Source organism: Erinaceus europaeus, chromosome 23, assembly GCF_950295315.1.
Source record: "Erinaceus europaeus chromosome 23, mEriEur2.1, whole genome shotgun sequence".
In the NCBI taxonomy this organism is placed as follows: Eukaryota; Metazoa; Chordata; class Mammalia; order Eulipotyphla; family Erinaceidae; genus Erinaceus; species Erinaceus europaeus.
The window spans coordinates 6,989,938-7,012,493 of NC_080184.1; the positions used below are offsets into that span (position 1 = coordinate 6,989,938).

The following is a 22,556-nucleotide window of genomic DNA, read 5'->3' on the forward strand; positions in this document are numbered from 1 at the left end:
AAAGACCCAAATAGATCTATGACCATATTGAAATGTCTCCTGTCACCTGCCAGTGAGGCAGGAGACAACACTGGAAGGCACAGAGCTGGTGAAGCTTCGAGAAAGAACAGGCAGGCAAAGGAACCAACCAGGTGTGCAGGAACCAACAGGGACATAGGATGAGGCCTAGTGGTTGATAATGAAGTTCACATTTTGGGACACAGAAAAGGGAGAGGTAGATGATGCCGGTGGTGTGGGGGCAGAAGATGCAGACTAGGGAGAAGGAGATGATGCAGACAGTAAGAAGGCTGAAGATGCAGCAGAAGAGAAGGAGATGATGGAGTGGTGGGATGGCAGAAGATGCAGAAGAAACAGAAGGAGATGATGGAGATGGCGGAGAGTGAGAAGATGCAGTGGAGGGAGGAGAAGAAGAAGGTGATGGAGATGGCAGGGATGGAGAAGATGCAGAAGAGGGAGAGCTGCATCATCTCACTCTCCGCCATCTCCATCATCTACTTCTCCCTCTTCTGCATCCTCTCACTCCCCGCCATCTCCATCATCTCCTTCTCCCTCTTCTCCATCTTCTCACACTCCGCCATCTTTATCATCACCTTCTCCCCCTTCTACATCTTCTCAACCACCGCCATCTCCATCATCACCATCTCTCTCTTCTGCATCCTCTCAAACTCCACAATCTCCATCATCTCCTTCTTATTCTGCATCTTCTCACTCTCCGCCATCTCCATCATTTCCTTCTCACTCTTCTGCATCTTCTCACCCGCCGCCATCTCCATCATCTCCTTCTCCCTCTTCTGCATCATCTCACTCTCCACCATCTCCGTCATCTCCTTCGCCTTCTTCTGCATCTTCTCACTCTCCGCCATCTCCATCATCTCCTTCGCCCTCTTCTGCATCTTCTCACTCTCCGCCATCTCCATCATCTCCTTCGCCCTCTTCTGCATCTTCTCACTCTCCGTCATCTCCATCACCTTCTCCAATTTCTGGAACTTCCACCTTCCGCCATCTTCATCATCTCCTGCTCCCTCTGCTTCATCTTCTCAGTCTCCCCCATCTCCATCATCTTCTTTTCTCTCTCTGGATCTCATGCCTCGCCACTGTCTCCATCATCTCCCTCTCCCGCTTCTGAGTCTTCTGCATCACCGCTTTCTACATCACGCCATGACTGTCGGCATCTCCGTTTTGCAAGTTGCTAGTAGTGTTATTTTAGCTATCTTCCAAAGGACATCTAACGACATTAGTTTTTATGCTAACCTTTTATATGCAGGTGGACCCAATGATTGTCAGGGAGATAATGTCATGCTGGATAAGTATCCAGAAAGCTGGATCAGGGAAGCTTTTACTTCCCGAATATGGGAAAGCTGTGTATATACTGTTGATGTAGACCCCATCAATTTGTCCTGGTGCCAATATTCACCTTAGGAGCCTGTGAGACCATTGCATCCCTTTAGGTCTGAGCTCACATCCTGTGGTCATCAGTAGGAACGTTCCAAGACGCCCCATATCAGGACCTATCTTCCGCAGGTGTAGCATAGAGTATGTTGTCCAACTCCCTTCAGAGCATGGAACATGCTCTACAACTGTTGATCCTCATAGAGGGCAAGGTCCTATGTGGGCTCACCATGGTGTCTATTGTGGTGTTCCTTATGGAGATGACCAGTGACAGGTCCCATGAGATAGGGCATATGAACACGTGTCCATAAATGAGGGCAAAACATATCCGTGAAGTAAAATTGCACAATAGTCTGCAGTGAGTCAATAAATGAAGCAAGCAAGTAGAAAGACCTAAAAAGACAACATAAAGTGCCTAATGAAAGTTTCTATTTAGACCTAGATACCCTCCTCACCGCCTTCCTACTACACTTCCCTCAGTCACTCCAAAGCTAACTTCATTAAAAAGCAAGGACTGCAAAAGCTGAATACGGGCAAGAGACTGGCAAACATGAATGATGACTCTTTAGTTACTGTCGGGCCACCCCATCAGCTGGGGCCCTAGCTGTGGAGGCCTGAGATTCCCACACAGACTTGATGGGCCGAGACCTCAAATAAATAATTTTTTAAATAAACAGTTTAAAAAATATAACGAGAGATAGAGAGAGAGAGAGAGAGAGAGAGAGAGAGAATGAGGTTGGATGAGAAAGAGGGAAACTTCCTTGGTGTGATTTATGTGGGTCTATAGTGTCACAGAGGAAGCATGCACAGTCAGCTTTCGGCCTCTACTCTGCTCCTAGGGACATACTCAAGGCCCGGACACTTGCAGAAATGTGAACCTCAATATCAACCACGAGGCCTTCCCTTCGATCTCCCCCTTGCCTTCCCAATTTCACACTGTCTCTACCCAGTAATATGTAATTTTAACAAATAGAGTTAGACAAGGGTAGATAGCATCATGACTATATAAACAGGCTCTCATGCTTGAGGTTACAAACTCCCATGTTCAATCCCCAGCACCACCACAAAGCACAGCTGAGTCGCGCTCTAGTAAAACAATAATAATAAGTAAAAAGAAAGAAAAAGACCCAAATAGATCTATGACCATATTGAAATGTCTCCTGTCACCTGCCAGTGAGGCAGGAGACAACACTGGAAGGCACAGAGCTGGTGAAGCTTCGAGAAAGAACAGGCAGGCAAAGGAACCAACCAGGTGTGCAGGAACCAACAGGGACATAGGATGAGGCCTAGTGGTTGATAATGAAGTTCACATTTTGGGACACAGAAAAGGGAGAGGTAGATGATGCCGGTGGTGTGGGGGCAGAAGATGCAGACTAGGGAGAAGGAGATGATGCAGACAGTAAGAAGGCTGAAGATGCAGCAGAAGAGAAGGAGATGATGGAGTGGTGGGATGGCAGAAGATGCAGAAGAAACAGAAGGAGATGATGGAGATGGCGGAGAGTGAGAAGATGCAGTGGAGGGAGGAGAAGAAGAAGGTGATGGAGATGGCAGGGATGGAGAAGATGCAGAAGAGGGAGAGCTGCATCATCTCACTCTCCGCCATCTCCATCATCTACTTCTCCCTCTTCTGCATCCTCTCACTCCCCGCCATCTCCATCATCTCCTTCTCCCTCTTCTCCATCTTCTCACACTCCGCCATCTTTATCATCACCTTCTCCCCCTTCTACATCTTCTCAACCACCGCCATCTCCATCATCACCATCTCTCTCTTCTGCATCCTCTCAAACTCCACAATCTCCATCATCTCCTTCTTATTCTGCATCTTCTCACTCTCCGCCATCTCCATCATTTCCTTCTCACTCTTCTGCATCTTCTCACCCGCCGCCATCTCCATCATCTCCTTCTCCCTCTTCTGCATCATCTCACTCTCCACCATCTCCGTCATCTCCTTCGCCTTCTTCTGCATCTTCTCACTCTCCGCCATCTCCATCATCTCCTTCGCCCTCTTCTGCATCTTCTCACTCTCCGCCATCTCCATCATCTCCTTCGCCCTCTTCTGCATCTTCTCACTCTCCGTCATCTCCATCACCTTCTCCAATTTCTGGAACTTCCACCTTCCGCCATCTTCATCATCTCCTGCTCCCTCTGCTTCATCTTCTCAGTCTCCCCCATCTCCATCATCTTCTTTTCTCTCTCTGGATCTCATGCCTCGCCACTGTCTCCATCATCTCCCTCTCCCGCTTCTGAGTCTTCTGCATCACCGCTTTCTACATCACGCCATGACTGTCGGCATCTCCGTTTTGCAAGTTGCTAGTAGTGTTATTTTAGCTATCTTCCAAAGGACATCTAACGACATTAGTTTTTATGCTAACCTTTTATATGCAGGTGGACCCAATGATTGTCAGGGAGATAATGTCATGCTGGATAAGTATCCAGAAAGCTGGATCAGGGAAGCTTTTACTTCCCGAATATGGGAAAGCTGTGTATATACTGTTGATGTAGACCCCATCAATTTGTCCTGGTGCCAATATTCACCTTAGGAGCCTGTGAGACCATTGCATCCCTTTAGGTCTGAGCTCACATCCTGTGGTCATCAGTAGGAACGTTCCAAGACGCCCCATATCAGGACCTATCTTCCGCAGGTGTAGCATAGAGTATGTTGTCCAACTCCCTTCAGAGCATGGAACATGCTCTACAACTGTTGATCCTCATAGAGGGCAAGGTCCTATGTGGGCTCACCATGGTGTCTATTGTGGTGTTCCTTATGGAGATGACCAGTGACAGGTCCCATGAGATAGGGCATATGAACACGTGTCCATAAATGAGGGCAAAACATATCCGTGAAGTAAAATTGCACAATAGTCTGCAGTGAGTCAATAAATGAAGCAAGCAAGTAGAAAGACCTAAAAAGACAACATAAAGTGCCTAATGAAAGTTTCTATTTAGACCTAGATACCCTCCTCACCGCCTTCCTACTACACTTCCCTCAGTCACTCCAAAGCTAACTTCATTAAAAAGCAAGGACTGCAAAAGCTGAATACGGGCAAGAGACTGGCAAACATGAATGATGACTCTTTAGTTACTGTCGGGCCACCCCATCAGCTGGGGCCCTAGCTGTGGAGGCCTGAGATTCCCACACAGACTTGATGGGCCGAGACCTCAAATAAATAATTTTTTAAATAAACAGTTTAAAAAATATAACGAGAGATAGAGAGAGAGAGAGAGAGAGAGAGAGAGAGAATGAGGTTGGATGAGAAAGAGGGAAACTTCCTTGGTGTGATTTATGTGGGTCTATAGTGTCACAGAGGAAGCATGCACAGTCAGCTTTCGGCCTCTACTCTGCTCCTAGGGACATACTCAAGGCCCGGACACTTGCAGAAATGTGAACCTCAATATCAACCACGAGGCCTTCCCTTCGATCTCCCCCTTGCCTTCCCAATTTCACACTGTCTCTACCCAGTAATATGTAATTTTAACAAATAGAGTTAGACAAGGGTAGATAGCATCATGACTATATAAACAGGCTCTCATGCTTGAGGTTACAAACTCCCATGTTCAATCCCCAGCACCACCACAAAGCACAGCTGAGTCGCGCTCTAGTAAAACAATAATAATAAGTAAAAAGAAAGAAAAAGACCCAAATAGATCTATGACCATATTGAAATGTCTCCTGTCACCTGCCAGTGAGGCAGGAGACAACACTGGAAGGCACAGAGCTGGTGAAGCTTCGAGAAAGAACAGGCAGGCAAAGGAACCAACCAGGTGTGCAGGAACCAACAGGGACATAGGATGAGGCCTAGTGGTTGATAATGAAGTTCACATTTTGGGACACAGAAAAGGGAGAGGTAGATGATGCCGGTGGTGTGGGGGCAGAAGATGCAGACTAGGGAGAAGGAGATGATGCAGACAGTAAGAAGGCTGAAGATGCAGCAGAAGAGAAGGAGATGATGGAGTGGTGGGATGGCAGAAGATGCAGAAGAAACAGAAGGAGATGATGGAGATGGCGGAGAGTGAGAAGATGCAGTGGAGGGAGGAGAAGAAGAAGGTGATGGAGATGGCAGGGATGGAGAAGATGCAGAAGAGGGAGAGCTGCATCATCTCACTCTCCGCCATCTCCATCATCTACTTCTCCCTCTTCTGCATCCTCTCACTCCCCGCCATCTCCATCATCTCCTTCTCCCTCTTCTCCATCTTCTCACACTCCGCCATCTTTATCATCACCTTCTCCCCCTTCTACATCTTCTCAACCACCGCCATCTCCATCATCACCATCTCTCTCTTCTGCATCCTCTCAAACTCCACAATCTCCATCATCTCCTTCTTATTCTGCATCTTCTCACTCTCCGCCATCTCCATCATTTCCTTCTCACTCTTCTGCATCTTCTCACCCGCCGCCATCTCCATCATCTCCTTCTCCCTCTTCTGCATCATCTCACTCTCCACCATCTCCGTCATCTCCTTCGCCTTCTTCTGCATCTTCTCACTCTCCGCCATCTCCATCATCTCCTTCGCCCTCTTCTGCATCTTCTCACTCTCCGTCATCTCCATCACCTTCTCCAATTTCTGGAACTTCCACCTTCCGCCATCTTCATCATCTCCTGCTCCCTCTGCTTCATCTTCTCAGTCTCCCCCATCTCCATCATCTTCTTTTCTCTCTCTGGATCTCATGCCTCGCCACTGTCTCCATCATCTCCCTCTCCCGCTTCTGAGTCTTCTGCATCACCGCTTTCTACATCACGCCATGACTGTCGGCATCTCCGTTTTGCAGGTTGCTAGTAGTGTTATTTTAGCTATCTTCCAAAGGACATCTAACGACATTAATTTTTATGCTAACCTTTTATATGCAGGTGGACCCAATGATTGTCAGGGAGATAATGTCATGCTGGATAAGTATCCAGAAAGCTGGATCAGGGAAGCTTTTACTTCCCGAATATGGGAAAGCTGTGTATATACTGTTGATGTAGACCCCGTCAATTTGTCCTGGTGCCCATATTCACCTTAGGAGCCTGTGAGACCATTGCATCCCTTTAGGTCTGAGCTCACATCCTGTGGTCATCAGTAGGAACGTTCCAAGACGCCCCATATCAGGACCTATCTTCCGCAGGTGTAGCATAGAGTATGTTGTCCAACTCCCTTCAGAGCATGGAACATGCTCTACAACTGTTGATCCTCATAGAGGGCAAGGTCCTATGTGGGCTCACCATGGTGTCTATTGTGGTGTTCCTTATGGAGATGACCAGTGACAGGTCCCATGAGATAGGGCATATGAACACGTGTCCATAAATGAGGGCAAAACATATCCGTGAAGTAAAATTGCACAATAGTCTGCAGTGAGTCAATAAATGAAGCAAGCAAGTAGAAAGACCTAAAAAGACAACATAAAGTGCCTAATGAAAGTTTCTATTTAGACCTAGATACCCTCCTCACCGCCTTCCTACTACACTTCCCTCAGTCACTCCAAAGCTAACTTCATTAAAAAGCAAGGACTGCAAAAGCTGAATACGGGCAAGAGACTGGCAAACATGAATGATGACTCTTTAGTTACTGTCGGGCCACCCCATCAGCTGGGGCCCTAGCTGTGGAGGCCTGAGATTCCCACACAGACTTGATGGGCCGAGACCTCAAATAAATAATTTTTTAAATAAACAGTTTAAAAAATATAACGAGAGATAGAGAGAGAGAGAGAGAGAGAGAGAGAGAGAATGAGGTTGGATGAGAAAGAGGGAAACTTCCTTGGTGTGATTTATGTGGGTCTATAGTGTCACAGAGGAAGCATGCACAGTCAGCTTTCGGCCTCTACTCTGCTCCTAGGGACATACTCAAGGCCCGGACACTTGCAGAAATGTGAACCTCAATATCAACCACGAGGCCTTCCCTTCGATCTCCCCCTTGCCTTCCCAATTTCACACTGTCTCTACCCAGTAATATGTAATTTTAACAAATAGAGTTAGACAAGGGTAGATAGCATCATGACTATATAAACAGGCTCTCATGCTTGAGGTTACAAACTCCCATGTTCAATCCCCAGCACCACCACAAAGCACAGCTGAGTCGCGCTCTAGTAAAACAATAATAATAAGTAAAAAGAAAGAAAAAGACCCAAATAGATCTATGACCATATTGAAATGTCTCCTGTCACCTGCCAGTGAGGCAGGAGACAACACTGGAAGGCACAGAGCTGGTGAAGCTTCGAGAAAGAACAGGCAGGCAAAGGAACCAACCAGGTGTGCAGGAACCAACAGGGACATAGGATGAGGCCTAGTGGTTGATAATGAAGTTCACATTTTGGGACACAGAAAAGGGAGAGGTAGATGATGCCGGTGGTGTGGGGGCAGAAGATGCAGACTAGGGAGAAGGAGATGATGCAGACAGTAAGAAGGCTGAAGATGCAGCAGAAGAGAAGGAGATGATGGAGTGGTGGGATGGCAGAAGATGCAGAAGAAACAGAAGGAGATGATGGAGATGGCGGAGAGTGAGAAGATGCAGTGGAGGGAGGAGAAGAAGAAGGTGATGGAGATGGCAGGGATGGAGAAGATGCAGAAGAGGGAGAGCTGCATCATCTCACTCTCCGCCATCTCCATCATCTACTTCTCCCTCTTCTGCATCCTCTCACTCCCCGCCATCTCCATCATCTCCTTCTCCCTCTTCTCCATCTTCTCACACTCCGCCATCTTTATCATCACCTTCTCCCCCTTCTACATCTTCTCAACCACCGCCATCTCCATCATCACCATCTCTCTCTTCTGCATCCTCTCAAACTCCACAATCTCCATCATCTCCTTCTTATTCTGCATCTTCTCACTCTCCGCCATCTCCATCATTTCCTTCTCACTCTTCTGCATCTTCTCACCCGCCGCCATCTCCATCATCTCCTTCTCCCTCTTCTGCATCATCTCACTCTCCACCATCTCCGTCATCTCCTTCGCCTTCTTCTGCATCTTCTCACTCTCCGCCATCTCCATCATCTCCTTCGCCCTCTTCTGCATCTTCTCACTCTCCGCCATCTCCATCATCTCCTTCGCCCTCTTCTGCATCTTCTCACTCTCCGTCATCTCCATCACCTTCTCCAATTTCTGGAACTTCCACCTTCCGCCATCTTCATCATCTCCTGCTCCCTCTGCTTCATCTTCTCAGTCTCCCCCATCTCCATCATCTTCTTTTCTCTCTCTGGATCTCATGCCTCCCCACTGTCTCCATCATCTCCCTCTCCCGCTTCTGAGTCTTCTGCATCACCGCTTTCTACATCACGCCATGACTGTCGGCATCTCCGTTTTGCAAGTTGCTAGTAGTGTTATTTTAGCTATCTTCCAAAGGACATCTAACGACATTAGTTTTTATGCTAACCTTTTATATGCAGGTGGACCCAATGATTGTCAGGGAGATAATGTCATGCTGGATAAGTATCCAGAAAGCTGGATCAGGGAAGCTTTTACTTCCCGAATATGGGAAAGCTGTGTATATACTGTTGATGTAGACCCCATCAATTTGTCCTGGTGCCAATATTCACCTTAGGAGCCTGTGAGACCATTGCATCCCTTTAGGTCTGAGCTCACATCCTGTGGTCATCAGTAGGAACGTTCCAAGACGCCCCATATCAGGACCTATCTTCCGCAGGTGTAGCATAGAGTATGTTGTCCAACTCCCTTCAGAGCATGGAACATGCTCTACAACTGTTGATCCTCATAGAGGGCAAGGTCCTATGTGGGCTCACCATGGTGTCTATTGTGGTGTTCCTTATGGAGATGACCAGTGACAGGTCCCATGAGATAGGGCATATGAACACGTGTCCATAAATGAGGGCAAAACATATCCGTGAAGTAAAATTGCACAATAGTCTGCAGTGAGTCAATAAATGAAGCAAGCAAGTAGAAAGACCTAAAAAGACAACATAAAGTGCCTAATGAAAGTTTCTATTTAGACCTAGATACCCTCCTCACCGCCTTCCTACTACACTTCCCTCAGTCACTCCAAAGCTAACTTCATTAAAAAGCAAGGACTGCAAAAGCTGAATACGGGCAAGAGACTGGCAAACATGAATGATGACTCTTTAGTTACTGTCGGGCCACCCCATCAGCTGGGGCCCTAGCTGTGGAGGCCTGAGATTCCCACACAGACTTGATGGGCCGAGACCTCAAATAAATAATTTTTTAAATAAACAGTTTAAAAAATATAACGAGAGATAGAGAGAGAGAGAGAGAGAGAGAGAGAGAGAATGAGGTTGGATGAGAAAGAGGGAAACTTCCTTGGTGTGATTTATATGGGTCTATAGTGTCACAGAGGAAGCATGCACAGTCAGCTTTCGGCCTCTACTCTGCTCCTAGGGACATACTCAAGGCCCGGACACTTGCAGAAATGTGAACCTCAATATCAACCACGAGGCCTTCCCTTCGATCTCCCCCTTGCCTTCCCAATTTCACACTGTCTCTACCCAGTAATATGTAATTTTAACAAATAGAGTTAGACAAGGGTAGATAGCATCATGACTATATAAACAGGCTCTCATGCTTGAGGTTACAAACTCCCATGTTCAATCCCCAGCACCACCACAAAGCACAGCTGAGTCGCGCTCTAGTAAAACAATAATAATAAGTAAAAAGAAAGAAAAAGACCCAAATAGATCTATGACCATATTGAAATGTCTCCTGTCACCTGCCAGTGAGGCAGGAGACAACACTGGAAGGCACAGAGCTGGTGAAGCTTCGAGAAAGAACAGGCAGGCAAAGGAACCAACCAGGTGTGCAGGAACCAACAGGGACATAGGATGAGGCCTAGTGGTTGATAATGAAGTTCACATTTTGGGACACAGAAAAGGGAGAGGTAGATGATGCCGGTGGTGTGGGGGCAGAAGATGCAGACTAGGGAGAAGGAGATGATGCAGACAGTAAGAAGGCTGAAGATGCAGCAGAAGAGAAGGAGATGATGGAGTGGTGGGATGGCAGAAGATGCAGAAGAAACAGAAGGAGATGATGGAGATGGCGGAGAGTGAGAAGATGCAGTGGAGGGAGGAGAAGAAGAAGGTGATGGAGATGGCAGGGATGGAGAAGATGCAGAAGAGGGAGAGCTGCATCATCTCACTCTCCGCCATCTCCATCATCTACTTCTCCCTCTTCTGCATCCTCTCACTCCCCGCCATCTCCATCATCTCCTTCTCCCTCTTCTCCATCTTCTCACACTCCGCCATCTTTATCATCACCTTCTCCCCCTTCTACATCTTCTCAACCACCGCCATCTCCATCATCACCATCTCTCTCTTCTGCATCCTCTCAAACTCCACAATCTCCATCATCTCCTTCTTATTCTGCATCTTCTCACTCTCCGCCATCTCCATCATTTCCTTCTCACTCTTCTGCATCTTCTCACCCGCCGCCATCTCCATCATCTCCTTCTCCCTCTTCTGCATCATCTCACTCTCCACCATCTCCGTCATCTCCTTCGCCTTCTTCTGCATCTTCTCACTCTCCGCCATCTCCATCATCTCCTTCGCCCTCTTCTGCATCTTCTCACTCTCCGTCATCTCCATCACCTTCTCCAATTTCTGGAACTTCCACCTTCCGCCATCTTCATCATCTCCTGCTCCCTCTGCTTCATCTTCTCAGTCTCCCCCATCTCCATCATCTTCTTTTCTCTCTCTGGATCTCATGCCTCGCCACTGTCTCCATCATCTCCCTCTCCCGCTTCTGAGTCTTCTGCATCACCGCTTTCTACATCACGCCATGACTGTCGGCATCTCCGTTTTGCAGGTTGCTAGTAGTGTTATTTTAGCTATCTTCCAAAGGACATCTAACGACATTAGTTTTTATGCTAACCTTTTATATGCAGGTGGACCCAATGATTGTCAGGGAGATAATGTCATGCTGGATAAGTATCCAGAAAGCTGGATCAGGGAAGCTTTTACTTCCCGAATATGGGAAAGCTGTGTATATACTGTTGATGTAGACCCCGTCAATTTGTCCTGGTGCCAATATTCACCTTAGGAGCCTGTGAGACCATTGCATCCCTTTAGGTCTGAGCTCACATCCTGTGGTCATCAGTAGGAACGTTCCAAGACGCCCCATATCAGGACCTATCTTCCGCAGGTGTAGCATAGAGTATGTTGTCCAACTCCCTTCAGAGCATGGAACACGCTCTACAACTGTTGATCCTCATAGAGGGCAAGGTCCTATGTGGGCTCACCATGGTGTCTATTGTGGTGTTCCTTATGGAGATGACCAGTGACAGGTCCCATGAGATAGGGCATATGAACACGTGTCCATAAATGAGGGCAAAACATATCCGTGAAGTAAAATTGCACAATAGTCTGCAGTGAGTCAATAAATGAAGCAAGCAAGTAGAAAGACCTAAAAAGACAACATAAAGTGCCTAATGAAAGTTTCTATTTAGACCTAGATACCCTCCTCACCGCCTTCCTACTACACTTCCCTCAGTCACTCCAAAGCTAACTTTATTAAAAAGCAAGGACTGCAAAAGCTGAATACGGGCAAGAGACTGGCAAACATGAATGATGACTCTTTAGTTACTGTCGGGCCACCCCATCAGCTGGGGCCCTAGCTGTGGAGGCCTGAGATTCCCACACAGACTTGATGGGCCGAGACCTCAAATAAATAATGTTTGCCCGTCTCTTGCCCGTATTCAGCTTTTGCAGTCCTTGCTTTTTCATACTCCCAGTCTGCTTCTCTCTATCCTCTACTTTTTATCTGTAATTTTACCTATTGTAGCTATGGTCCTGCCTTCCTTTTTTTTTAATATTTATTTTATTTATTCCCTTTTGTTGCCCTTATTGTTTTATTGTTGTAGTTATTATTGTTGTTGTCGTTGTTGGATAGGACAGAGAGAAATGGAGAGAGGAGGGGAAGACAGAGAGGAGAAGAGAAAGATAGACACCTGCAGACCTGCTTCACCGCCTGTGAAGCGACTCCCCTGCAGGTGGGGAGCCGGGGTTCGAACCAGGATCCTTATGTCGGTCCTTGTGCTTTGCGCCACCTGCGCTTAACCCACTGCGCTACAGCCCCACTCCCCTTCTTTTTCTTTTTAAGTTACACCTACACCTATTACTACTTCTGAATGTTTTTCTTTATTCCTCTTCTCTTTATGGGCCCTGATGGAATTGGCTTTTTCCTGCATAATTGATAAAAATCATGTGAGTTTTATCTTTTTGTTGATATGGTAGGTTACATTAACTGACTTGCAAGTGTTGAATCATCCTTGTTTCCCAGGGATGAATATTACTTGATATTAATGGGTTATTCTCCTAATGTGGGTCTCTGGGGAAACAGAGCTCCAAAACACATTAGTAGGTTCGTCAGTCCAGGGAAGTCTGTCTGGTCAGCATCATGCTGGCATCTGGAACCTGGTGGCTGAAAAGAGAGTTAACACACAAAGCCAAACAAATTGTTGAATAATCATGGACCCAAAGGTTGGAATAGTGGAGATGAAGTGTTGGGGGGTACTCACTGCAAACTACTGCTTTCAGGTATATATTTGTCCTAGTTTATGGGCCAATATAATTATCTTAAATCCTTTATATTTAGTCCAAAAAGACACAATCTAATCATTTTTATTAAAAGCCCAAATCTTAGAAATGTGTTCACTATGTTTTATTTTCAAGTGCATGTATTTCAGTTCTACATATCCACATGAATGAAACCACCTGATATAATCATATAATCATTTTTTATGAAAATTGTAGCCTATTGAGTATATGTTCCATAACTTCTGTATCCATTCATCTGCCAGTGAGCATTTAATTTATATCTGTGTTCTCTTCTTTTAATGCTGGAACTATGAATGGGGGGGTGTGAATGTTCCTTACAATTATTGTCTACACACCTTTGGTTAAATGTCATTTCTAATTTTGTTTTATGATTTTTAATATTTTCCAACTAAGATTGCCTTTTAAATCTTTACTTATCTCAGCACCATTGTCTTGAATAACAGTTAGCTTTCCTTACTTCCCATTCATATTTGAAATTTGTCTCTTGGGAGTCAGGCTGTTGTGCAGCAGTTATGTGCTGGTGGCACAAAGTGTAAGGACCCCCATATGGATCCCATTTTGAGCCCTGGCTCCCCACCTGTAGAGAAGTCACTTCACAAGCAGTGAAGCAAGTCTTCAGGTATCTATCTTTCTTTCTCCCTCCCTGTCTCCCCCCTCCTTTCTGCAAATCTCTGTCCTATCCAACAACAATGACAACAATAATAACTACAACAATAAAACAACAAGGACAACAAAAGGGAATAAAAAAAGTTGTCTCTCATTTGTATGGATTCTACCACTAGCCCTGGTTTATTAGGTGTTAGATTTTTGAGAGAGTATAATTTTATTATTTTTATAAGTATATTCACTGTAATCTTGTAAATCTTATTTGTTAGCTTTTAGAAATCTCTTGTGATAAGGTCTTTCTGCCAATACTGGGGAGAGAAAAGTAACTCTCAGAAGTGGTAATGAGCACACATGGAAGCAGACATCTTCACAACACAGAATTAATAACGGAATGTACATGTAAGAACCAATGTACAGTGCAAAGTGTGTGCCATGTTGAAATCAAGGAATCTGGCACAATCTTGCAGAGAAAAGTCCCTACCAACAAAATAGATCAGTTGCTTGAATCAACCAGGATAAAACCCCAGAGTAACTCACTTATGGTTCTTTAATTCAAGATACACATGATATTTTCAAACATGTTCAATTTCAGAATAATAAATGTGGAACATCAAGAACATTCTCAAGGTCATACTATATGTAGTTACTCAAAAACTTTTCACAATGCAGTTAGATTAAATGTAAATTCAGTTATTCCTCAGTAGCAGAACGTACAAAATAATATAAGTAAATATAATAAAATTGCAAATATTTCAAAATGTATTAAAAATCAGAACATTAATACTAAATAGAAATTTCACAATTTTAAACAATGCAGCAAAATATATCCATGCTCCTCTATGCTTATTGCACAACAGAAAACTCAAAAGAAGTCAGAAAATTTACAATTATAAGCAATGTAAAAAAAATCATTTAAAAGGTACTCAGATCTTATAAAACATCATAGAATACATACTGGGGAGAAAGCTTACACATGTGAAAAATGTGGAAAAGCTTTTAATCAGTCATCAAAACTCATTCAACATCAGAGAATTCATACTGGGGAGAAACCTTACACATGTGAAGAATGTGGAAAAGCCATTACTCAGTCCTCAAGCCTCATAAAACATCATAGAATTCATACTGGGGAGAAACCTTACATATGTGGAGAATGTGGAAAAGCCTTTACTCAAGCCTCAGGAAACATCATAGAATTCATACTGGGGAGAAACCTTACATATGTGAAGAATGTGGAAAAGCCTTTACTCATGCCTCAAGCCTCATGAAACATCATAGAATTCATACTGGGGAGAAACCATACACATGTAAAGAATGTGGAAAAGCCTTTACACATGCTTCAAGCCTCATGATACATCATAAAATTCATATAGGGGAGAAACCTTACACATGAAGAATGTGGAAAAGCCTTTACTCAGTCCTCAAACTTCATGAAATATAATAGAATTCATAATGGGGAGAAACCTTACACGTGAAGAATGTGGAAAAACCTTTACTCAGTCCTCAAGCCTCATTCAACATCAGAAAACTCATACTGGGGAGAAACCTTACACATGTGAATAATGTGGAAAAGCTTTTTCTCATTCCTTAAACATCATTTGACATCAAAGAATTCATAATGGGGAGAAACCTTACACATATGAAGACTGTGCAAAAGCCTTTTCTCAGTCCTCAAACCTCATTCAACATCAGAGAATTCGTAGTGGAGAGAAAACTTACACATGTGAAGAGAAACCTCACACATGGAAGGATGTGGAACAGCCTTTACTTATGCATCAAGCCTCTGGAAACATCATATAATTCATAACTGGAGTAATCTTACACATGTGAAGAATGGGGGGAAGATTTTATTCAGCACTCAAATATTATGAAACATCATAGAATTCACACTCAGGAGAAATCCTACGCATGTGAAGAATGTAGAAAAGCCTTCAGCTATTCCTTACACCTTACACAAGATGAGAAAATCCATACTTGGTAGACACTTTTACACATGCATATTTGAAATTTAAAAAAAAAACTAAAAATCAGAATGTTTATAATAGGGAATATTCATATATTCATCTCATCTTATCAAATATCATAGAGTTTATCCTAGTGGTCTGGGAGGTGCTGCAGGGGATAAAGCATTGAAATCTGAAACATGAGGTCCTGAGTTCAATCCACAGCAGCACTCTTATAAGTTGATCAGATGATTATGAATAACTAGGAATGCTTGTTCATGGCCTCTTCTGTATTTTTAACATAGATCTTAGAATGACATACAATGCTATATTTAAACATTTTATGACTATTATATTGAAGTTAATAAAGTGCAGTGTTCTTATTGTAGTAATACTGATGAGTCATTAAATGCTATGCTGCCATTCACAATTCTTCTTCTTCTTCTTCTTCTTCTTCTTCTTCTTCTTCTTCTTCTTCTTCTAGCGTTTGCCCTTCTTCCGTAGCCAGTCAATAGCGGCATCATCTAAGTTCATTTCCCACGTCTACGCTCGATGGACCTGCCAATATACGCGGATATATTCGCCCACCCTGTCCAATGCTTGACGTCTCATCACCCAATCTGGTCCCCTACGCCTACACTGAACTTCTCTGTTCCAGACTCTTGGAAACAGAGTTGGCAGTCAGCTGAGGTCAAGAACAAACACCTCATCACAGACCCCTGCAACCCGGCTTTGACCTAGCACTTTATGATGGGGCCCTCCTCAATCGCTATCGAACAGGCCATGGCCGGTGTGCCACTATGTTCCATCGCTGGGGAGCCAGAGACGACCCGAACTGCCCCTGCGGCTCCAGACAGACTATGACCCACATAGTCAACGACTGCCACCTCTCCAGATTCAAAGGAGGTCTCGAAGCTTTACATCAGGCTCAACCTGATGCTGTTGACTGGCTACGGAAGAAGGGCAAACACTAGAAGAAGAGGAGGCTTGGGTTTGAAAATGTCATGCCTCACACCCACTCTGACCATCCCTGTTCAAAGCAGCTACCATACCCACCTTCTGCCTTGCCCATTGAGTGCTGAGGTCTCCTGACCTAGCTTGCTGCAATTTTAACCCAGGCTACACTTAGTTGACTCATGTGTTCATTAAACTTCTCATGGGTTTGTCTGCTGTTTTTTTTTTCTTATATGAGTTCTTTTAAAAACATATTTATTTATTCCCTTTTGCTGCCCTTGTTGTTTTATGGTTGTAGTTTTATTGATGTTGTTGTTGTTGGATAGGACAAAGAGAAATGGAGAGAGGCAGGGAAGACAGAGGGGGGAGACAAAGACAGACACCTGCAGAACTGCTTCACTGCTTGTGAAGCGACTCCCCTGCAGGTGGGGAGCCGGGGGCTCGAACCAGGATCCTTATGCCTGTTCTTGCTTTGCGCCACCTGTGCTAAACCCGCTGTGCTACTGCCTGACTCCCCCTTATAAGAGATCTTAGCTCTTGGGGTTCCAAGAACCTTCCCAGAGATATAGTCCCCAGCATCTGGCTAGACAAGAGCTTCAGTTTTTGAAGTGATGAATGAACCAGTGAAAGATGATACTTGCACAAAGCTTAGCATGGTGCCCACCACATACCAAGGACTTAATCATTGCTAGAGGCAACTGTGCTTAGCACTCAAAACACTCACATCTGAGTCTGGCTGCATAGAATTGTTGAGGAAGAAAAGGCACCACCCATAAAAAGGAGTGGTTACAGGTGGGGCTTTGGGGTTTTAAAGACTTAACCTTTGGGGGGCTCATTCTTTCTGGGACTACTATGAGAGCAAAATTTAAGTCAACCTCATACTTTCTCTCTCTCTCTCGCTTCCCCCTCTCCCATGCCCAAACATGTTTTGTTTTCAATAGTTTAACTTACCTGAATAATCATGCTTTCTTCTCAATTCATTGTAGAGATTACTCATGATGGACCCTTAAGATGGGGGGGGCATAGATGCCCTCACCTCCTTCCCCCATACCAAAGTGACCATTGGGTCATTTACTCTGTAAGCCTTAGAGAGAACACAGGGGCCAAAATTGGGGATCCCTGCCCCCAAGCATGATTATATTCCTGGGAACAGAATTGGGAGGAACACCTGCTGGGAGCAGTGAGGCTGGGGCACAGTGAAGTAGCTCTAAGGCTGTTAATTTACTGTTATTATCCTTATATAGAAACTGAGTCACAGAAAGAAAGAGACTTCAGTATGGAAGCGTCCTTCAAATGGTGGGGGCTGTACTGGAACTTGGGAGCAGAGCATTATCAAATTGAGCTATTTCACTGGTTCACCGAGCCTATTCTTATGCTTTATTTTTTAAATTTATTTTTTATTTAAGAAAGGATTAACAAAACCATAGAGTAGGAGGGGTACAACTCCACACAATTCCCATCACCCAGTCTCCATATCCCACCCCCTCCCCTGATAGCTTTCCCATTCTCTAGCCCTCTGGGAGCATGGACCCAGGGTGGTTGTGGGTTGCAGAGGGTGGAAGGTCTGGCTTCTGTAATTGCTTCCCTGCTGAACATGGGCGTTGACTGGTCGGTCTATACTCCCAGTCTGCCTCTCTCTTTCCCTAGTAGGGTGGGTCTCTGGGGAAGCAGAGCTCCAGGACACATTGGTGGGGTCTTCAGTCCAGGGAAGCCTGGCCAGCATCCTGATGGCATCTGGAACCTGGTGGCTGAAAAGAGAGTTAACATACAAAGCCAAACAAATTGTTGAGCAATCATGGAGACTTCACGTGTGGAATGACAACCCTTCAGCTTCATTACTCCGGTGAGACCTTTCCTTTCATAGTATTTACTTATTTTTATGAAGCGACCCACCAGCAGGTGAGGAGCCCGGAGGTTGAACCGAGATCCTTGCGTGGGTCCTTGCACTACGAGGGCTTAGCTTAAGCCGGTGCGCCACCACCTGGCTTATTTACTTATTTTTAACCACAATGTTATGGGGATGTGTGGGACCGAACTCAGAACCTCAGTCATGATAATCTTTGTTGCGGGCCGGGCGGTAGTGCAGTGGGTTAAGCGCACATGGCTCAAAGCACAGAGACTGATTCAAGGATCCTGGTTCAAGCCCCTGGCTCCCCACCTGCAGGGAGTCATCTCACAAGCTGTGAAGCACGTCTGCAGGTGTCTGTCTTTCTCTTCCCCTCCTCTCTCAATTTGTCTCCATCCTATCCAACAACAGCAACAGCAGCAACAATAACAGTGGAAAAAAGATGGCCTCTAGGAGCAGTGGATTTGTAGTGCGGGCACCCTAGAGGCAAAAAGAAGAAAGAAAGAAAGAAAGAAAGAAAGAAAGAAAGAAAGAAAGAAAGAAAGAAAGAAAGAAAGAAAGAGAAAATCTTTGTCATAATCATTATGCTATCTGTCTCAGAGCTCAGAGCACAGAGGTGCTAAGAGGGAGCAGGCCAAGGACAGTGGCCCCTGCCTCTTACTATTCAGTCAACCACAGCTGATTAATGGGCCACCTTCCAGCTCCGAGGGCCAAGCTGCATTCCTGGCTGCAGGAGGCTTCACCTTCCTGGCGGAAGTGGAGCCTGCTCAACCTTCCTGCAAGGGCTGTAGGGTGGGAGCAAATCTATTGGTGTTAATGTCAAGATCAAGAGGAAATGAAGGAAGTCCAGGGGCATCAACACCAGGGTGCACCACAGGTCCAAGGGCCAGATCCTGATGCCCAACATGGACTGTGGCAACAGCAGAAAAACTAAGCGCCTACTGTGCATGTGCAACAAGCCCTACTGCACTGAGGTCACTCCCAATGTCTCCTCAAGAACGGCAAAGCCATTGTGAAGCAGACAGCCCCACTGGCCAACAGAGTCACCTACCCCGACCCCAGGCTGCTCAACTAAGAGAATGAGTAGCTGTTGATGTGCACCCTGTAACTTGAGTTGATAAAACCACAAAAAAAAGCAAAATAAATCATCTGAATGGTCTTTGGCAGAAAAAGGCTTCCCCACCCGAGTTAAAAAGAAAGAGGCAAAAAAAAAAAAAAAAAAAAGAGGCACAGTAACACAGAGCTTCTCTGACTGGCACAGGAAACGGGTGAGTTTGTATAAACAATCTCATATGCTTGGCAGTTATGTGCTATGTTGGTCTCATAGGGCCACCATAACATATAACACTAGTTCAGGGCTGGGGAGATAGCGTAATGGTTATGCAAAAGACTTTCAAGCCTCCAAAGTCCCAGGTCCAGTCCCCAGCACCACCATAAGCCAGAGCGGAGCAGTGCTCTGGTAGCTCTCTCTGTGTATCTTTTTCTCTGTATCCCTTTTTCACTAAAAAAAAAAAAAAACACTATTTGTCTTAAACACATGGACACACATACACACACACACGTTTTCTCACAGTTTAAAGAATTTGGTTTATGGTAGTGCAGGAGATTGAACCTGAGATATGAAAACCTTAGGCATGAGAATCTGCCTTCAGAACCTTTACACTAGCTCTCCCACCCTGTTATTTTGGGAAAAAAATTATATATATATATATATTTGTTGCCTTGTTTGTTTCTGAAGAGTATTAAAGCCTGTTCATGTTGTGGACTATTTCTTTTTTACAATATTTTTATTTATTATTACATAGGACAGAGAGATATTGAGGGGGGAGGGGGAAATAGAGAGGGAAAGGGACAGAGACCTGCAGGGCTGCTTCACTACTTCTGAAGCTTTCCACCTGCAGGTGGGTACTAGGGGCTCAAACATGAGTCCTTGCATATTGTAATGTGTGTCATTAACCAGATGTGCCACTGCCTGGCTGTAGATTATCCCTTTTTAAAATTATTTGTTTATTATGATATAGTGCTAGAGAGAAATTGGGGCAGGGGTAGATAGCATAATGGTTATGCAAAGGGACTCTCATGATTGAGGCTCCAAAGTCTCAGGTCCAATCCAACCATACCACCAAGAAAAAAAAGAGAGAAAAACTGAGAGTGAAGGGGGAGATAAATATAGAGACCCATAGGACTACATCACTGCTTTCTTAAAGAAAATTTATTTATTTAGCCTCCGGGGTTATTGCTTGGGCTTGGCGCCCGCACTACAAATCCACTGCTTCTGGAAGCTATTTTCCCCCTTATGTTTCCCTTCTGTTTATCGTTGTTGTTGTAGTTATTATTGTTCTTATTGTTGTCACTGTCGTTGGATAGGACAGAGAGAAATGGAGATGAGGAAGGGAAGACAGAGAGGACAGAAAGATAGACACCTGAAGACCTGCTTCACTGTCCCTGAAGCAACTTCCTTGCAGGTGGGGTAGCTGGGGGCTTGAACCAGATACTTGAGCTGGTCCTTGTGCTTTGCGGCATGTGCGCTTAACCTGCTGCATTACCACCCGCCCCACTACATCACTGCTTTTTAAGCTTTTATCCAGCAGTTGTGGACTAGATGCTTAAACCTGGGTCTTTGCACATCATAGCATGCATGCTCAACCGGCTACTCCACTACCTAGCACCTGTCTGCAAATTAGTTCTTCCAGATTTTGCTTTATTTATTCTGAGCATAATTACTGAGTCTATAGGGCTTGCTATTGTTGCAGCACTTTGGTAGATTACTTCAAATATCCATCTGTGCCTCCTCTTTATCTCTATTAATTTCTCACTGAACATCCCAACCTGCAGTGAGAAAGATGTGAAAATAATGTAGTATTCCCAAACAGACATGACAGATCTAGACCTCAAATAGATCCCTCTCTCCATTGTTACTGTCATCTCCATCAGAAACAACATGATAGACCCCTTTGTGGGACCCCATAGGACCTTGCCCTCAATGTGAATCAACAACGGTAGAAAATGTTCCATAGTCGGAAGGGAGGCCGGACAACATACTCTGTGTTACACCTGAGGAAAATGGGTCCTGAAATTGGGGCAGTTTGGAATAGTCCTACTCATGACCTCAAAATGTGAGCTCAAGATATACTGGGATGAAGAGGTCACATAGGCTCCTAAGCTGAACAGGGGCCCCAGATCAGAACAAATCCATGGGGTTTACAGTCAACAATGTTTATACACCTTTCCCATCTCTCTTTCATCAAATTAAACAAAGGAAAAATATGGGAAAAAGAAAAAATATTTCCTATAGCAATGGTTTTATCATACAGGCAGTAAATTCTGTAATACCTGATGACTATTTTTTGAATTTTAATTAAACATAGATATAAATTTATATTTTACTAGTTTTATTATAAATGTATGTTTAGATTTCCTTTCATATTTTTTCTAATTCATTCCTAATATATTTTAGCATCCAAAATTTACTGCATATCTGTGTTGAATTTTGAGAGACCAATGAACAGAACATCATCTAGAATGTCCCATGGGATTTAATTTAGTATTTTTAATACAGATATATCAGTTACCTATTTAATTTTAACACATTCAGTTTAATTTTCTTATTTGTATTTATCTAGCTACCCCAAAAATATTAGGTTGGGTTATCAATACTATGGAACAGAGGATTTTTTTTTTCTCTCAAATCAGTGCAACGTTCTCAGCTCTGATTTATGATGGTGTAGGGGATTGAATCTGGGACATTGGAATCTCAGTAGAGATTATCTTAACATATCCCTTATGCTGTCTACCCATGGTCCTCCTCTTTTAATGAAGAAAACATTTAAGAAATATGCTGAGCATCATGATTGGCTTTGTTGTCTATATTTATTTCTCATTTGTGTTTCAATAATGACTGACATAATCATCAGATTGCAGCGATATAGTTTCCCATGAGGCACACTGCCACAGTTCTGTTCCTCCTCCACCCCCAAATCCATGCTTTCCCCCCCGGATAACCACCACAGTGTTATAAACATATGTTGCCGTATGTTTTAAACTTTAATGAAGATATATAAGTGTAGCATTTTTAAACTTCAAATAGTACTCTCCATGAGCTTTCAGAATTCACAATGATAGATGACCATCACTGTCTGCAGTTTGTCATCTCCCAACTAGAAGTCCTGTACTAATGGCACTCTCTCTTCATGACTGTACCCCAGAGTCTGCTGAATATCTCTCTGTTCCTATGTCTGCTGTGATGCTACTTTTTTTTTTTTTTTGTGGAACAGAAAAAAATTGAGAGGGGAGGGACATGGAGGAAAGAGACTGCAGCTCCACTTCATCA

The 22,556-nt window shown here is 44.3% G+C and overlaps 2 protein-coding genes across 3 annotated transcripts in view; one reads left to right on the forward strand and one right to left on the reverse strand.

The window, feature by feature from the left end:
• Positions 1–22,556, reverse strand: part of LOC103127055 (zinc finger protein 709-like) — a 1,044,365-nt gene that overhangs the window by 679,840 nt on the left and 341,969 nt on the right. The window lies entirely within an intron of this gene.
• On the forward strand, positions 13,878–15,046 carry LOC132535668 (zinc finger protein 883-like). The gene is given in 4 exon segments (XM_060182439.1): positions 13,878–13,885; positions 14,406–14,650; positions 14,653–14,874; positions 14,955–15,046. Coding segments are annotated over 4 exon segments (567 nt in total).